This window comes from Phyllostomus hastatus, unplaced genomic scaffold (assembly GCF_019186645.2).
Source record: "Phyllostomus hastatus isolate PE091 unplaced genomic scaffold, TTU_PhHast_1.1 phas_contig_34, whole genome shotgun sequence".
Lineage (NCBI taxonomy): Eukaryota > Metazoa > Chordata > Mammalia > Chiroptera > Phyllostomidae > Phyllostomus > Phyllostomus hastatus.
In genome coordinates this window covers 4,755,481-4,773,651 of record NW_025333857.1, presented here as the reverse complement: position 1 = coordinate 4,773,651, position 18,171 = coordinate 4,755,481, and the positions used below count along the sequence as shown (strand labels likewise).

Sequence of the window (18,171 nt, the reverse complement as noted above, 5' to 3'; positions counted from 1 at the left end):
TTTTTGCAAGCTGAATAACTGGTGTTATTTTACCACTATCTATTGTACTCATATCATAGTCATATAACAATTATATTACAGCAACTCCATTCAAATTTTTAAATACTTCTATGCACACATCAAGTCCCATCAGTTAAATGTCTAGTCTGAATTAGCTCATTAGGTTAAGTGTGAACATGGTACCAAGGAAACGAGAAGGTGCATTTTTTCCGAGACTAATCAGCATCTTTCTTTTGGTGGTCCTACAAAAGCCTGTGATAGGAAAACTGCATGACTATAAACACTAAGGTTAAAAGCCACCAGTACAGCTGAGTAAATACCCCAAAGTATGTGTCCAACTGATCAATGGGAGCCTGAGAACAGTGTCGTCTAACTGGTTTCTACTACCATGGTGTCACTAACATCACCACTTATCACAAGGGACACTGTGAAACCCTCAATGCAATCTTCATTTGTGTTCATTCAACCAAAATCGTCAAGTGCCTGCTAGGTACCTAGGACTGGCCTTCCCATTCTTTATCTAGTGGATAAAGTTCTGTAGGGATCCCTGGGGCCCCTCTCAGGGGTACCCAAAGCTCTTCCCTTTCCAACTCTATATCTGTGTGAACCTAAACTTGAACGTAAGACACATATCACAACACATTGAAATGCAGAATATAAGAGAGTCCAGGTGTTTTCTAGTAAATCAGACATCAAAAAGATTTGCAGAAGCTAAAATAATGCCACACTTCTTGCTCAGTTTTTTTCCTTGGGGGGTGGGGGTACAGTTATTTTTCATAAAAAATTATATTTATGTTACTTTTTGATGGGTTTATTAGTATTTTTCAATGAATTAATCAGTATTTTTATCAGTATATTTATGTAAATACATAAATATAAAAATTTATCAGTATAAAATTTTTATCAGTATATTTATGTAAATACATAAATACAAAAATACTGATTAATTCATTGAAAAATACTAATAAACCTATCAAAAAGTAACATAAATATAATTTTTTATGAAAAGTAACTGTATTTGTATATTTATGTATCAGTATTTTATATTTATAATAAAATATATATTAATATATTTTAAAATATTCATACTATGGGAACTCTTTCATAGATATAATCCACATTTTTTAAAAAAGAGAGCTTGGAGATTTTCAATATTTTTAAGTATGAAGGAGTTTGGAGACCAAAAAGAGAGGGAGAGAGAGAACCACTGTAATTTTAATTGCCTTCATAGAGTTTATAACTACTTAAAATTATGTATTTTTATTTATCCATTATCTTCATATGCCAGTCCTTTGTCAATCTACTCCCAGATCCATTCCCTACCCTTCCTCTGCAACATACCTTTCCCAGGATCCCTTGCCAAAAACAAGAAGCAGCACTGGCAGGAGCCTCAAGCAGAAGAGCTGAGCCCAGGTGTTTCTCCACCTCCCTCTCCTTTGGACTCCAGCTTCTCCTTGGTTCCAGTTCCTGCTGATAGGCCTACCCTCTGCACACCCAGCTCCTGTTGAGCAGCCCTGGCTCCCAGGCTCCAGGAATCCCCTCTCTTCCTTTGTCTAATCCTAGGGTATAGTGGTTTGCAGCTCTGGTTATTACTATCTGATTGCTTCACCATAATAATTTGACTTTTCAGCTGTCCCTACACTTTAGGGGAACAAAATTATTTCAGCTCCCTCATTTGAAAATAGGGATAAAAATAATGGTCAACCAGAGCTGCTGTGAGTATTAGATTAAAAAAGTACATAGAACCTAGCACACTGCTCAGCCCAGGATAGGTAAAAAATGTTGGTTAAAATTATTAGTGTATTTTAAACTTTGTAATTACTGCCTTCCTTACATAAAAAGTAAATCTATTGCTTTCAGCTGGTGTTTAAGTTTTTATTATTAACTGAGATTTTAATGGACATGGTAATTATTTTTTCCAAGATAACTACTGTAATTAAGACACAATCAATAGCTATTCTCAATTTTTACTTCAGTTGGAAAAGAATGCACAGAGAATACAGCAGGAGAAATTCTCCTATGTAATTAAGTGTTACAAACTGCAATCAGTCAGAGGTCTTCCCTTTTCACATCACTGTAAAAAGGAAATAAAGCTCAAATGTATTCAGCGCTTAATTCTCTACCTGGTACTCGGCACGAGCTTTATATGCATTATGACACTTAATTCTCATAACCTTACAAAGTGTCTATTATTATTATTATTATTATTATTATTATTACCCCTCTCCAGATGAGGTTACAGGCTCAGAGAGGTTCCGGGTTTGCTAACATCACATAGCCTATAATGAGAGAAACAGATTTGAACCTGGAAACAGATTTGAAGATGAGCCCTGACCTGTAACCTATTTCTGGAAAACAGAAATTAAACCTGCCAATAGTTACTGCTTACAGGTTGTTTCCCAGGGGACTTAGTACCTATAATTAATATACTTATTCATATTTCTCTTCAATGGCATAGAAAGACAGATGCCCTCAGAGGCAGGTTTTTTCTATCCCATTTTGGGATGGCCAAATATAAATGATTTATCAACAACTTTCTTCCCTCTGCCCCTGCTGGCTCTGGGAGGATTCCTTGGCTGGGGTGGGCAATCAAGGTGGTGCTGGTGGTCCCCAAATGCCGAAGTTCCCTGTACTGCCACACCAGGCAGTGGGGCTCCCTCACACCAGCTGTACTGGAAGCCAGGAAGGAGCCTGCCATTGCTGGCAGATTCCAGAGAGTATGATATGGGTTGACAACAAAACAAAAACACAACTATTGGCTGGAGTTTCTTCCTTATATCATCACTGCTTTCCAGTCCTGGGATCCTGGGCTGGATGATGGAGAAACACCAGAAACCTATTGCTTCCTTTGAAGAAAGATTTCTCCTTTTTCTGACAAACAGCTAACAACTTCAGTTTGTACTCCACGAAGACAAACACTATTGATCCAAAGGCATGCACTAGGGATCAATCAGACACCTCATTAAAGAGGTGTTCATATATGAAGGGGTTCTTTGCCAATCTTTCTTTAAATATTGAACTTACTCTGAGAAATGAGAATATTAGCCAATATGAATTTTTCATTTCCAAGAAAAATTCTGCTGCCTCATAATTTTCAGGAACACATCTGTTCTGCCATATGAATGATATGACATCAGTCAACCAATTCACAGGTGCATGGTAGAAACTTGTTCACATGTCCTCTTGGTGCAGCGAGTTATGCTGGGTGCTTTGTCCCACAGCAGAAACAAGAAAGTGGGGCTGGCTTCATGCAGGCCACATAAACTATGCATGTGAAACTCTTCTGAAGTTCAATTGTGGGCCTGTCCCTGGTTCTGGCTGTCAAGGCCATGCAAAGTTAATCACATCCCATGAGTGTTTACCTTCTCTTCTGCTGGTTTCACAACATCTAGCAAAGATGAAGGGAACATGGATCATCAACTCCACAGCCAAATATTTCATGTAATTAAGGATTTTCACCCTAGGTTCTTTTCTTTCTCACCTCAGGTCACCTGACCAATGTATTTCATCACACTGATACTGCATGACGCTGAAGGAACTAATGTTGAGAGCATAACCAACTTGTGCCAAGTGTTTTAAATGTAGCATGTTATTTTGTACTATCAAAAATCCTTCCATCATTTTATAGACAAAGAACTGGTTTAGAGAGACTGAAAGTTTGCTAGTAAGAGTTGGTAATTAGGATTCAAACTCAGGTCTTAGACTAGTGCTTTTGTTCCTTTCCACTCACCCTTCCTGCCTAAACTGGCTCATGTTCCCAGAGCATCCATTGTACTAGAAAAAGACTTAGGGAAAAAATATAATTACATGAAGGAAAACATGGATAGAGTTATCATTCATTTAGAATACAAATTTATCATAATTTTTTAGAGCTAAAATACCAGAAGTTCTCATCTGCAGAGGCCTTGAAGAAAATCCATGTCCTGAACCTACAATGAAAATTTAAGGGAAAACTTGTGAATCACTCTCCACACATGGAGGTCTAGTGCAGGTTAATCATTTGGCCTCCCTTCAAAATGACATCATTTAAGTATTGAGACACTATGTCTAAAGGGAGGCTGAGAAAGAAGGCTCTGCTGTCTGGGCCCTGTGGATATGCCCTGTGAAGAAAACAAAAACCTGTTCTCTCTTTAGAACTCCGTCAGGAGCTCAGTGATAATCCCAGTGTGCCCTTGGGCATGTCATTCCTACTTCAAGTGGCTTATACAATATTCCTTCCAAATCTATATTCTGGTCTGGGAAAGAGTTTGGTTAAGTCCTTTCTCTTCATCCTGCTGCACTTCCAGACTTCTAGATACACTTCCACATCCTTGAAGTTTGATGCTGAGCGAACCTGCCTCACCACACAGCATTGACCCCCCACAATGCAGTCTCCTCCCTTGGCTGCAGAATGGCCCCACATCTACAACCACCAACTGAGTAAAAGCAGTAGATGCCCTTACCCCCACCCCCTTACAGCCTTGGTTTTCCATCTCTGCTTTCCACTGAGTATCACATACCCCATTTCCCTTCCCAGCTGATGCTGAGATGTAACGACTTGTCACCTGAGATATGGCCATTAAAATTACATAGTATAGGTAATGGAGAACTCAGTGCAGGTCAGGACAGCAGGTAATTAGCCTTAACTTACAGGATTGCCTCTAGTCCCTCTATGCTCCCTGTCTTCACTCCCCTTCCTCTCTGCTTCTTAGCATGTGAACACCCTCACCATTTCTCAGAGGTGTCTTTTGGGATTTGTGGGGTGGGGGTGGTTATTTAACACTGCTCTCATTACCTCAGCCACCCTTCACTGAAGTATTGGGTTAACAAGGTGGGGGTGGGGAACTGTGACCATCACAATAGACCATCAATTCCCCAGTGGCTGATGGAGGCAAGGAAGAGTGGATTCAGCTGTCTTTGCATGTTTTCTATGAATAGACAACTGAACAAACTCGAATAGCTGCAGAATCTAGTGGAGGCAAAATATAAAAAGAACAGAGCCTTGGGGATCCTATCTGTAGGGACTCCATAAAAATTTGCCTCAGATGCAGGACCTGTGCATTTTCATGTCCCTCACTGTGACTGCTGGGTTTGTCTGAGGACATTGGTTGGAGAGGATTTAACATTGGAGGCAACAGGCAGGGGTAAATCAAGGGTAAGAATTCTATCAATTCTGGGGCAAGAAGCTGTGGAGTTGGGCAGCCTTGGGTCTGAATCCTTGTGTCTGTGACCCTGGGCAAGTTACTTACTCTTTCACATCTGTGAAATGGAAATCATACTACCTGTCTTTATGGTATTGTTTTGCAGATTAAATGACACAATGCAGCTAAAGTGTTTAGGGAATACATGTTCCAAAAATGGCAGCTTTATTATCATGCCCTCCCAGCTAGTAAGTTCTTAGGGAGCCAGCTTATCAGATCTTAAAGGCAAATTATGTTTCCAGAGCCTTGGAGAAACTCACCTGTTCACAGGGCTCTCCTGAGGGCTCCATTCTTGACACTGAGTTGTCTGAGAAACCCTTTTCCATCCTCTTGAGAGATCAAATCCAGACAACCTTCCCCAACACTGATTTGAACGAGTGCCTTGTCCTAGAGGTGACTAGTAGGCTCTCTCCTCACTGCTCCAGCTAACCTGCTTGTTTGACACTGGACATGGGCAGGTTTAATGACTTGGTCTTCTGAAAATGAAGCAAGAAGAGTCCTCCTGGCTTTCTCTCTAAAGAGTTTGGTGCTCATCCCTGAAACCAGGAGCCGGTCTAGCTCCTAAAGTAACATTAAAATTTCCCAAAGTCTTTCAGTAACAAAAACCTGAAGTATTTATAACCCCTGTCACAGAGTGATTCAGCAATGAAAATGGCTAATTAAAAAAAAATCTTGTTGAGTCTTTTACAACACATTTTATTTTTCTGGGGATATGGTTCAGAAATTGTCCAGTGGTTCACATGAGTGTTGGTTGATAGTTATGTAGAACTGTATGCAGTGAGACAGGTGACTAACACATTTGGTTTTCACCACCTCTTCACTTTTCTCAGTGCTTATGGCTCTGGGACATGTGTTTTTACTCACAACTGCTTCATTTAATCTTTACAACATCCTTTTGAGACCAGAATTATAATCTTTAGTTTACTAAGAGAGAAATGCTGGCTCAGGGGTTACGTGTTTACCATCACACACCAGCTGCAATGGCAGTGGCGGGGCTAGCTGACTACATCCACATCTCCGTACGCTGCCCAGGGCTGGTTCCACCATGCTGTAAATATAGTTTGTTGATGTACATTCTGTCTTATCAGTGTCATGTAAATTTATATCAAAATAAAAAGGCGAGGGAAACATACAATAGAAAATAAAAAGTTACAATGTAAAGGTTAATTATAAATTCAGTTCTCTGACATCCCATGACTGAACAGCTCATCCCTTTGGACATTTTTACAGTCTCATGTTTCCTGCTACAGTATTTTGAGAGAGGAGGAAACTCAGCTGTAGTGTCATGAGAAATGTTGACAAGGGGATGCAACTCTTTCCACAATGCACTTGACCACTGAATAAACTACTCATTTTAGAAATATGTATGAAGTAATTTGGAGCAACTAGACATTCTGGACATTAGGGAAACTGCTCAAGCACCTGGACTCTGTGTGCTCTGCTCTCTCAGTGCCTAAAATAGGGCCTGCTTCCAAGCAGGTGCTAGACAAATATTTATTAAATGAATGAATGAATGAATGTCAGTAACAGGTAGTTGTAAACTCACAAAGCATTTTTCTTGAGGCTAAATCATCCTCTGCCCAATCTTAGAATGCAACATGAGCACAGTAATAGTGGCAGTAAACTCTTCAAGCATTATAAAAGTAGTTCCTTAAAAAGGAGCAATAAAAAAATCATTTCTTTAAAAATTATAGCAAAAATCAGGTTTTCCAAATCTTTCTTCACCCTAGACAACTTCCTAAAACCACTGAAGTCTTTAATTATATGAAGGAAAATTTACAAAATAATGATATATGCTGTGAATGGTAGTGGGTGACAAAGGCATAGATTTTTGGCCAGACACTCTTGAGATAAAATGCTGATTTCTAAATGACTTATTAGCTATATAACCAGAAAGCCCCTTAACTTGTTTAAATGTCAGTTTCCTCATTGGTAAAATGAGATATTTAATTCATTGAGTTATTGTAAAAAAAAATAAGATTTATAACCACTGGCACTTAGCAGGCTCAATAAATCTGAGTTCCCTCCCTCACTTCCCTCCTTTCCTTCCCTTGATCTTTCCTTTCCCAATACCCATTTATTCTAAAACTGTAAAGGTAGGTGAGATCATGTAATTATTTTTTTAAGTGTTCTTATTCCTCCTATTCAAAGACTTCTTTAAAACATGAGTTGGAGGAGCTCTAAGTTTTCTACTCATTTTTTTCTGAATGTCAGATCTAAGATATTAAATCCTATTATATAATAGAAAACCAGGGAAGCTGAGGAGCTAGAACATAAAAATTATTATAATTATAAAATAGAAGAAAAAAGGCTGTGGCTTTCTAGGCTTCCTATTTTTCTGATGTTATCTCTAAAAGTGAATAGAGATACAATGGAAAAGGAGATGGCCCTTGCTTCTGAAGTTACTGCTGTCTTAGGAGCTTTAACAGGGGCATCTGTTGGCTTTTTAGCAAAGGAAGCTGGAGGGGATCAAGGGAAAGTGCAGGAGACTATGGTTCACAAGGGAGCCACATCTGTTTGGTATTCTCCCAACTGAGAAAGCTCAACTTCTGAAACAGCATGGGTATCCTAGTTAAACTGGAATCTAGGAACAGATGAAAGCTTTTCTTTCCTCCATGTTTCAATGGTACTGATCAACAGCTGTTTATATCCTTTAATACCTAACTAAGGGTGAAGTCTTCACATCTGTCAGTATTTTCCGGTTCTATTTCCGTGGATCACAGTGGGGAGGAGGTAAAGTTTGAACCCCTCCCAATTCCCAAGCAAGAACACAGATATATGCCTAGGATTCAAAGCGGTAATGCTAAGCAGAAGTCTCCATTTCTCATCCACCCAGGGTCTGCTGTTTGCTGAGAATTCTCCTTTTATTTTACCCTGACAGATGTCTTGATCATTCTCACGATAATGATGACTCAAGGCAGCACAAAGATCAAAAAGAAGAAAGTAGGCTGGAATAAGGGGGAAGAAGAAGAGGAGGAAGTGAATTCTAACAAAGAAAGTGGCTCCTGAGGATAAGTTATTTCAAAAGATAGCAAAAATATGGTCGAGGGCAAATAATAGATGTAGACCCTCAGTGTAGCAGTGGATGGTGGTGGTTTTTACTGACCCCTAACAATTCACCTTGGAAAAGTTAAACAGAGAAAATTAAACTATATGGAGGCAAGGCACACAATATACCCAGGATGGTAATAAAGGGATAGAGACATTTGTTTAATTTCACTTGGATCACCAACACCCTAGACATGCTGGGACTTCATAAAAATTATTTCTCCAGCCTTCTTCCATCCATTCACCCATCAACCCACTCATTAAGTAACTTATAAAGCACCAAAACTAGACTTAGTGCTGGGATAGTCAAATGAATAATGAATAAGACATATCCCATAACTTTAGGGGCTTCCACTCAATGAGGAAAAGAAGACGTGGTATAAAGGATGCATGAGAATTCACTAGATAGAAAAGATGGTGACTCCAGGAGAAAACAACCTGAATAAACCCTGAGAAGTAAGAAACAGACTGTTCTGGAGAAAAAAAGCATTCCAGGGCATTACAATAGACACGAGACAGAGTGGGGGATTCTTATTAAAGGTGCAAATTCTTAGTTCTTACCTAAGAGATTCTAATTTAGTTGTTAAGAGAAAGAACCAAGGAATTTACATTTTTAAAAGAATTCTGATAGAAACAAAAGTTTCACAACTCTAATTTATATAGATCCATATTTTCCAGAAGATGCTAAGGGTGTTGCATTTAATAAAAAAGAAAAAAAGCCAGCAGGTTCAAATTAGGAAATACTACATAGTAAAGTGTTATTCCTTTCTTAGAGATTTATAATGCACATTAGCATATTAGAAGTCCTGCAGTAAAGAAATCAGTTTCACCTGGCATTTTCAAACTTATTTTTCCATGGGGGGAAAAAATCACAGTACACTTAAGTAAGATTTCTCAGAACACAAGTGTACTATGGAGCATAAATTGGGAAGGATTCTGATCAGGTGAGTATGGTCTCTAATCCCATTGAATAGCTAAAGAAATGTCAAAAAAAAGATAGCAAAGACAGTTACTCTGGGAGACAGGGTGGCATCCACCTATTTCCTCCAAGCAAAATCTAAAACCACCTCCAGAAGCTTCCTCACTCTCAAGTGACATACCATGGCTTGTGGTGACATTTCTGGTCACAAACTCTACATGGTAACCACAGCTGCCAGAGAGAGCAGAAGTGCCGGAGTTCAAAGCATCAAGGAGCAGGAAGAGAAGGGGAAGGACAAAGAGAAGGTCTCCCTGCCCACATTTATTTATCTTTATTGCAATCACGTGTTCTGCATGGAGCATTAGCAGTGGCTTACAATGCTTTTGAAAAAGAAAAATTCCTCCTGGCAACAAAAGAAGCCTCTGACAGTCAAAGAAAGTGCAAAAAGACAAGAACCTAAGAGATTCCTGCCCCTTGCAGGTGTCTATTTTAGGTCTGGGGTGGGAGGGTAGAAACCTGCCTTCTTCCCCCTCCTCTGGCGAGTCAGGGTCTGTACTACCCCCACCTCCTCCCTTAACAAAGGATAGCAGAGAGCAAGAGCATGAGGGAACTGGACAAGTCAAGGCAACACCATGATTCAGAGCAAATTGGTTTGTGTGCTGAATATTTCAAGATGTACTGCCCTAATCAATTTATACACTTTTTTCCCTGGTATTAACTTAATTACTTCCATACACCCCACCTCATCTTTCCATATGCCACATGGGGACACACAATCCAACTAGAGGTGATTTCAACAATGTGTTTCAAATACTTCTTTCATACCCCAACCATCTCAGAGCTTTTTAATAATACTTTCTAACAGCACAAGTATTTTTTCAGTCATTCCACAAATATTTCCTGAGTGCCTACCAGGGTTTCAGGGCACTGTGCTAGCAAGACATTGGAGATATGACCATGGAAGTAGGGAGAGTGTTTTTTCTTGCTGAATCTAGGGCCTGAAAAGTGAAATTTTAAATCCAGCCCTTCAGTGCATGGAAAATCCAATCATCAGCACCATAAAGAAATAAAAGGGATGGGAAAGGTTTGGCCCTTCCCTTGAAGAGGTTTGTGATTCCCAGCACAAGGGAAACAAAAGCATTCACATTTCGAGCCTCCTGGTGGGTCTTGCTAGACCATACACAAGGGCCCAGCATTAACAGTGTGTTGTGATTGGGGGAAGGAAGAACAGAATGGCAGGTTCTTTATTTTTCTGGAGTGCCTACCCCTTGCTCAATTGATCTCCAGTCCATAGATTCTCACACTAAGATTTGTTTACCTGAGAGATAAATGCCAATAATTACACCAGAGATAATGTAACTTTAACTAGTTAATTAGTCAAATAATAAGAACCTTACCAGAATGACTACATGGATTTGGAGTCTATTCCTAAGGAAGCCAGCAAGATCAAGTCTAACATTTCACCAAGTCAATGTTCCCTCACATGTGATATGTATAATTTCATGACTGAAGTCCATGAAATTATTGTAAGTGGTCCACAAATGATATTTTTCAAAATTTCTTTTTTTTTAGCTTTTCTAATTCTGATTTGTGCTGTTCTTTCTTTTTTTTTAAGATTTTATTTATTTATTTTTAGGGAGAGAAGGGAGGGAGACAGAGAGAGAGAGAGAGAAACATCAATGTGCAGTTGCTGGGGGTTATGGCCTGCAACCCAGGAATGTACCCTGGCTGGGAATCGAACCTGGGACACTTTGGCTCCCAGCCTGCGCTCAATCCACTGAGCTACGCCAGCCAGGGCTTCAAAATTTCAATGAGGTTCCTACACATAGAAAAAGAAACTGAAGGTATGTGGAAATGGAATTTGGGGGAACATTGAGAATGTGTGGCATCTACATTCAAAGGCAGTCCTGGAAAAAGCCTCTGTAAACTCTCTGAGCTTGGATAAGATATGACAAAATAACCAAGAAGCTGTTGATGGACTTACCCACACATGTTGGAAATATGTCTTCATTGTTGATCTGGACCTCGATCCAATCCATGAGAAGGTTCATGTACTGAGGAGCTGGCAGTGCAGTCGGCTTCTTATACTTGAGGTCATCCTGCCACCGATATTCATATTTGGGGCCCCCTGACATCACAGGGCAGGTTCGCTCAGTGCAGAACTCGCAGATGGTGCCATAGATAAGATTGATCCGATTGAAGAAGTCCACCACGTGTACGGCTACCCAGTCGTTCTGGTCCTCCCCACTGGGCAGCTGCACAGCTGCCTTTAGGTCCACGCCTGAGTTGAGGGATGCCTGAGCCCTCTTGTGGAGCTCAAACCTCTGTGTGCCAGGTTCAAATTTCCTCTTGGGCCGGAAGGTCTTGTCCTTGTTGAACACCTGCTTCAATGCTATAGACATGGTCTTCTCCTTTTCTTCCTTTGTCTTGCAGGAAGCAAAAAGACACCTGGAACTCTTTCGTGAGAGATCACAACCCAACAGAGTTTTCCACTGCCAGCCCTCTGGCCCCAGTGTTGCAGCCTGCAGCTTCTAATCTATTTTAGATGGCCCCTTCCATCTTCCACTTGAGTGATTTCCAGGGGAAACTCATGTTTCTTCCTAATGGCAAGAGAGAAAAAGTTCTTATAAGTGCCCAGTTTACATTTAAGAAATGACAAAGGCTTAGATCAGATTTCTAGCTTGCATTTGGTTGTGCCCAGGTATGTGGATGAGGAGGTTAAGCCAACCCCCTGGGAATCTGTATTGATGATTCAAACCATGAAAATAACAAAATAAGTAAAGGCATCACACTCCTTTTCTTCATGAACATGATCATATCTCTGGTTACTCTTCCTGGACCTCTCCAAGGTATTCAGGATGGTATGGTAGTCAATAACACATCCCCTTCCCACACAGGCTTCTTCTGAGAGCATCTACCCCATCCCATCCCTTCTGTCCCTATTCAGTTAGCATGGTGGCCACTACCCTCCTCCTCTTGAACACACATGATTAGTGGCTATCACACCATGCTGGCTAATAACAATATTTCTCCTGGGAATTTGGAATCAGGACCCAGCCTTTGTTACACATTACCCCTGAGAAGTGATCAGACTGGGTCTAGTTGAGTCCTACTTGGACCACGTATAGTGAAGTTGGGAAAGTTGGTCTGTAGAGTGGGGAGGGATGAGGGAAGGAAGAGGAGAAAAAAGGAGGAAGAGGAGATGGAAGAAGCCACCAACATACAAAGAAACAGAGACAAGAACATAGGTGACCACAGAGAGGAAAAAGAGACAGTGAGAAGGAAAGAGTGACTTCCTTAGTTCCTGATAATCTTCTATGAACTGGTTCCAATTCCATTTAAAGCCTAGCTATGATTCCAGCCCTTGGGATCCATAAGTTTTTCCTGAATTAATCAAATATTGTAGATCCCTTGTTTTACTTTAGCTAACTTGAGTGGGTCTTATTTCCTTCCAAGAATCCTTAACTATGACAGAATTTATCACCCCTAAAATCTGCCATCCTTTATGTCCTTAGTACACACCTAGATAGCACTTCAAGGCAGAGCTGTCTGATAAAACATTCTGTGATAAAGCAGATGTTCTGTACCTTTGCTATCCAATATGGTACACACAAGCCACATGTGGCCATTAGGCACTTGAAATGTGACTAATGTGACTGAGGAACTGAATTTCTCCTTTTATCTCATTTTAATTAAATTTGAATCACTATATATGGCTTGTGGCTACCATATTGGACAGTACAGCCTCAAAATCTTCAATGCTTTCTTCTCCATTATCTCATTTGACACCTGCAAAATTCTAGTGAGTTTTATAGAAGATTTATAGTAGGTATAGTAGATTTGCAGTAGCTATCATTACCCATGGGTCTCCAAGAGATAAAATTATTTGACTAAGAAGGTCCCATAGTTAGTAGAGGGCATAGTTAGGATTGAAATACAGTTTCTTGACTCCTAGCAAAAGTTCTTTCTACACGGCCTTATAATCCAAAAAGTGATACCCTTCAAACTGTCTTTCCTGCTGGTTCATGAAGCTCCTTCACCCAGAGATTCCATCCCCATACCTCCAAAGATCACAAGTATGGACTGGCTGGAGGTAAAGACTGTGTCCTTGGCATAGAAACAGAGAGGAGATAAACTGATCCACTCATGGGTCAAGCCCTAGCAAAATGGGCGAAGGGCTGTGGCAAGATTCAGAGGTTCCATCATGGGATCTGGACTTGGAGTTAAACAAGTTAAAGTGCACAGGAGTGCTCTTTTCCTACCTAGAAGGGCTTCTGTCATCCTATGCTCAAACATGTGTTGGTGATATATTCAACCTTAGTTATTCAGGCAAAACAAAACTACCTCTTAAAACAAAACAAAAACAAAACAAAACAAAAACCAGCTGAGACATTCAGATTCCCTTTCACAAACTCTGCTTGTTGCTCAGAAGTGCGGATCATTCAGCTAAATGTCTCCCCTGGCCACTCCCTACAGTCTCTGTGTTCACTTCCTCCATCTTATTGCCACCCTCTTCCTATTACGTTTTCACTGAAATTCCAGAGATGAGGTGTTTTTCCCCCTCTTCACATGGCATTGAGCATAAACACACCCCACAAAAAACCCACGTGGAAAGGCAGGTCATGTGACATTCTCTGCCTGGGACAGTGAGGTCCCACTCTGGAGTAATTTGGGGTTTCATCAGGAAAGATATTCCCACAGAAACCCTGAAATTCTAGAAAAACAAAGTCTTCCTGACTTTATACAAAGTCTTCTTCAAAACTACACCTTCCCAAAAGTTTGTCCTACCTGAAAAGAGGCTTAAGAAAACTTAGGGCTTTAAAGGGGCATTTCCAAAATAAAAATATGAGTTAGAGATAGGAAGGCTAGAGAAAGAATGGTGAGCCTTGTTTTTGTTTGTTTGATTTTCCCCCCTTTTAAAGTGGGCAATAGTCCTTCTGAATCACAAATGCTTAAATGCTGACAGTAAAGCAGCAACAACCCAACAGCCATACCCTCATGTCTGTAGTGAGTAAGACTTGGTCTGTTATTCTGATAATAAGTGTACCATCAATTCCAGGGTCTTCAGAGCACTCCTCTCTCCTTACGTGACCCTCAATATCACTAAACATGCCCCGGAGTGTCTGCTTGCATAGGCATCAACGTGGAACCTTCCTCCACACCACTGCCAGGCCCTCTGGCACCTCTGATAAGAGCATGTGAATGAGACAGGACAATCATAACAAGTCCTCCTGGTTCCAAAGACCTGCCCAGGCTGGCACTCACTATTATCTCCATTTCTCAGATGATGAAATTTTGATCTCCTAATGCTTGTTCCAAATGTGTTATCTTTCTGACATGCTCAGACATGAGGATGTCTCTTTTGGTCAAACTTTTGTCTAGAATGAAGTGCTCTGGAGAGGGGATAAGGTTGGCTGGTGGGTCAATGGAAATACAGGATGATTAATAACAAATTCATCATGCCACTGTATGACTAAACAGAGAGGTGTCTGTCTGTGTCTTTGTCTGAGTGGTAGATGTTATACTGAGGTGGGTACTCAAGAGTTTTGAAATGGAAAGGAACTCAGAAAATCTAGCTGGTCTTATTATCCAACCTAGAGCTTCATCAGGACCCCTGCCTATGATTTATACTGTAGACATATTAAATGGTTAGAGCAGTGCTTCTCAGATTTAATGTGGGATCTCGTTAAAACCCAGGTTCTGATCCAATAGGTCTGGGAGGGCACCAAAGAGTCTGCATTCCTGACAAGCTCCCAGGTGGTGTCAAATCTACTGATCCATGAGTGATGCTTTAACTATCAAGACCTGATTTAACAAAGAGATCTTAATAGAAATACAAACTCTTGGGACTCTTCACAGACTTAGCAGGACTAGGTCTGCAATCTAATAAAATCTCAGGAGAAGTATATGCTTTGAGGAACACTGAGTTGGATGGCTGTTTGACAGGCTAGGTAAAGGGATGATTAAATAAATTCCTATTTGTTGTTTTGTCAACAGCTGGAATCATAAACATAGTCTTCAGCTATGTGTGCATATGTGTGTTTGAGAAAGAGAATAAGGAGGGATTCACTGTTTTGAATACAATGGCCTTGACAGATGGTGACAAAGACTGGGTCTTTTGATCTCGATTGATTTGGACAGCACAGCACCCAGAAGCTAGGAGGTTCCCAGTGGATACCTTCCATAAATAACAGATGGAATGTGGCTGCTGATACTTCCGCTGCAGCCACATGCAGAAAATCTTCTTTGGCTAGATTAAATGTAGTGCTAGCAACAACACAGTCACATTCTCCGTCCTTGTCATCTCCAAGAAGAAAACAAGTCATAAGTTTTGCCCACCGCGTAGAAACTATAAGCAAATTCTGATATAAATAGCACCCACTACAATGCTCTCAATAAATATTTGAAGCCAATAGCTCTTTTAACCAATAAACATTTACTAAAGGCCTTTTATGTGCCAGACACCAGGCTAAGGTGCAAAGACTACAGAGCTACTGAAAATTTGGACCCTGACTTTGAAAAATCCAGTTTTATGTCTAGTTATGAGGTTAGTTTATTGGCTTTTGCTTTTTAAGGTACAAAGTTAAATGCACCAATGTAAACCATGATGTGATTCCTTTACAGTATTATGTAGGTTAGGAATGAAAAAAGGAATGAGGTCTTGTGGAAAGAGAAAAGTGGAAATCCAAATAAACAGCATAAAATTGACAGGAGCTCCATGTGTTCTCCATATTTTCTGCTTAATAGATCAATTATAGCAATAAAATATGATGTGCACTATAAAAATATGCAGAGAGAATTCAGCCAGACTGGAGGGGAATGTTGACAAGGTAACTAAGCAACTTTGGCAAGGAAAATTCTTATTTTTCTTTTCCTATGGATGTCTTCTGCCTTATTAGTTCAAAAATAAAAGTCTTTGCCAAGTATAAGGAAGAAATAAAACAAATCTCCCATTTGGTCCTGAGAGGTCCATCTTTTCTAGTTGTGACCACTTCTAAAGAGACCTTTGTGGCATAGAATAGTAGGCAGGACAGAGAGGAGCAAGACTAACACTGATATTAGCTGGGGGGAAAGATGTTCAATATTTCATATGTGGGATGAAGAATTCCTCCTGGCAGGACCAGCCAGAGGACAACTCACTCCAGAAACAAGAGAAATGCTCCAGAAATACCCCACTTGAGGGACATACCACGTCATCATCATTGCTGGGGCCCCACGGAGCTAGGATGGTGCCTGGCACAGAGCCACTGCACTGAATGCTCGCTGAATGAATGAGCAAATGATAGTGAATGAAGAACCCATTGTGTAAAACTAAACCCACAAAAGTGAAATCCTTTGGGGTTCTACCTCAACCTGTAAGCTCACTGCCAACTCACTGAAGTTGGCTGTCACCAGGTGCTGGGTTACTCTGAAGTGGCCCTTCCTGAAAGATCTAGACAGCTGTCCAACATCTTTCAAATGGGCTATTCCTTTCCACTGTTACCAAAAAAAAATCCAGCTCTTCAGAACTGAAGAATGACTACTCTGATTTCCCATTTTCCCACTGTATTTTTCTCTTATGGCTGAAATAGCCCATGGAATCCTCTTCTCATACCCCAAATATTAAATAAAAATAGGTTTTTATTTTAAAGAAGTATGTGTATGTGAATAAAGTGAACATCATTTGACTTTCCCAGGCTCCAATAAAGGATGTACCTACTCATGTGATTCTATCAACATTTATGTATTGTTTTACTCCAGCCTACTCATTAGGTGCTATCTTTGCTCACAAGTCAATCCCTGAACTGGAGATTACTGCCTGAGAAGCAGTGTTGCTATTTTTTTGTCCAACTAATCTACCTCCTCAACCTGGAGCTCCCATATTGTTGCATTTTAGATTCGTTAACAGAAATATTGTGGCCTTTATTTTAATCTTCAAAGATAGGCAGATTGAAGAGCTTTAAAAAGTCCATGTTACTTTTGAACACAGATGAAGTCAGGACCAAGAGGTGCAGACCTACCTCTGCGGTCTGTCACATGATTTTCACTCCCCCATCATTTTCTAGTTCTCCAATGTCCATTCAAGTTGCAGTCTCACTGTTTCATTTGTATATTTATTTATTTAGTAGAACATTTCAGCATCAAAATAGGAGTAAAAAATAAAAGCATTGCATGCAACCTTGCACACTGCAGCAGCAGCAACAGGAGTGATTGCTCAGTGCACAGGTGTTTACAGCAGAGACTCATAATGAGTCTCCATTTCACAGACTCAAAACTGCCACTCAGAAGAGGGCAATCAGTGGGGAGAAAAAGTGGAAGGATAGAAAGGGATGGGATTTATTTGGTGTGGTAGAATTTGCTACATATTCATGTTTTTCTGAAGAAAATATACTTTTAAAGAAATATTTTCTTAAAGAGAATAAAGTTCTCTTAAATAAAGGCCTTCCTGAGGTTAGTAAAGACTAGCCTGGATTCCCAATAATGAGGAAGATGGCAAATATTTGGTTCACCCTTGGATAAGGTTGATCTAATCTTACCACAGTTTTAAAAATAAGTAGTGAAAATAAAATTATTATAAGATAAATGCTCAGTTGGCCCACTTATAATTTATGAAAGACATACTAATTTTTAAAATATTTTTTTCAAAGAATTCCAAGTAAGTTATCACTTAGTCTACTATTTGCAGATCTTTGGACTAGCTAGAAAATATTTTTGTGGTTTAGAAAAAAAAGATTTAAGATTTGAGAACACAATACCTAAAGACTGAGCTAATATAATAGGAGAAACTAAAAAATAAGGCAAACACACTTTTAAAAAATTACTGCATAAAATATATATTTTTACTTTTCAAGCACAGGGCTGTACTAGCTAATGTGGTGTCACTCAGAGACTCCATCTGATGCTGGGATAAAGGTCACTGTCAATTACCATTTCCTTCTTTCTCTTTGAGACAGGGTATGCCAATTCTTTCTTGGAAAGGTCTTATTTTAAAGGAAAAATGTTCAAATTCAAGGAAGTTGGTTCCTGTAACTGTCAACAGACTTA

The 18,171-nt window shown here is 39.9% G+C and overlaps 1 protein-coding gene across 7 annotated transcripts in view; it reads right to left on the bottom strand.

Moving 5' to 3' along the window:
- MOB3B (MOB kinase activator 3B) overlaps positions 1-18,171 on the bottom strand; it is a 194,723-nt gene that overhangs the window by 115,317 nt on the left and 61,235 nt on the right. For all 7 annotated transcript variants that reach the window (XM_045840336.1, XM_045840334.1, XM_045840337.1 and 4 more), the window contains one exon: positions 11,132-11,747. In XM_045840336.1, coding sequence (XP_045696292.1) covers positions 11,132-11,549 — 418 coding nt within the window. In that variant the 5' untranslated portion in view covers positions 11,550-11,747. The remainder of the gene's footprint in view (positions 1-11,131; positions 11,748-18,171) is intronic.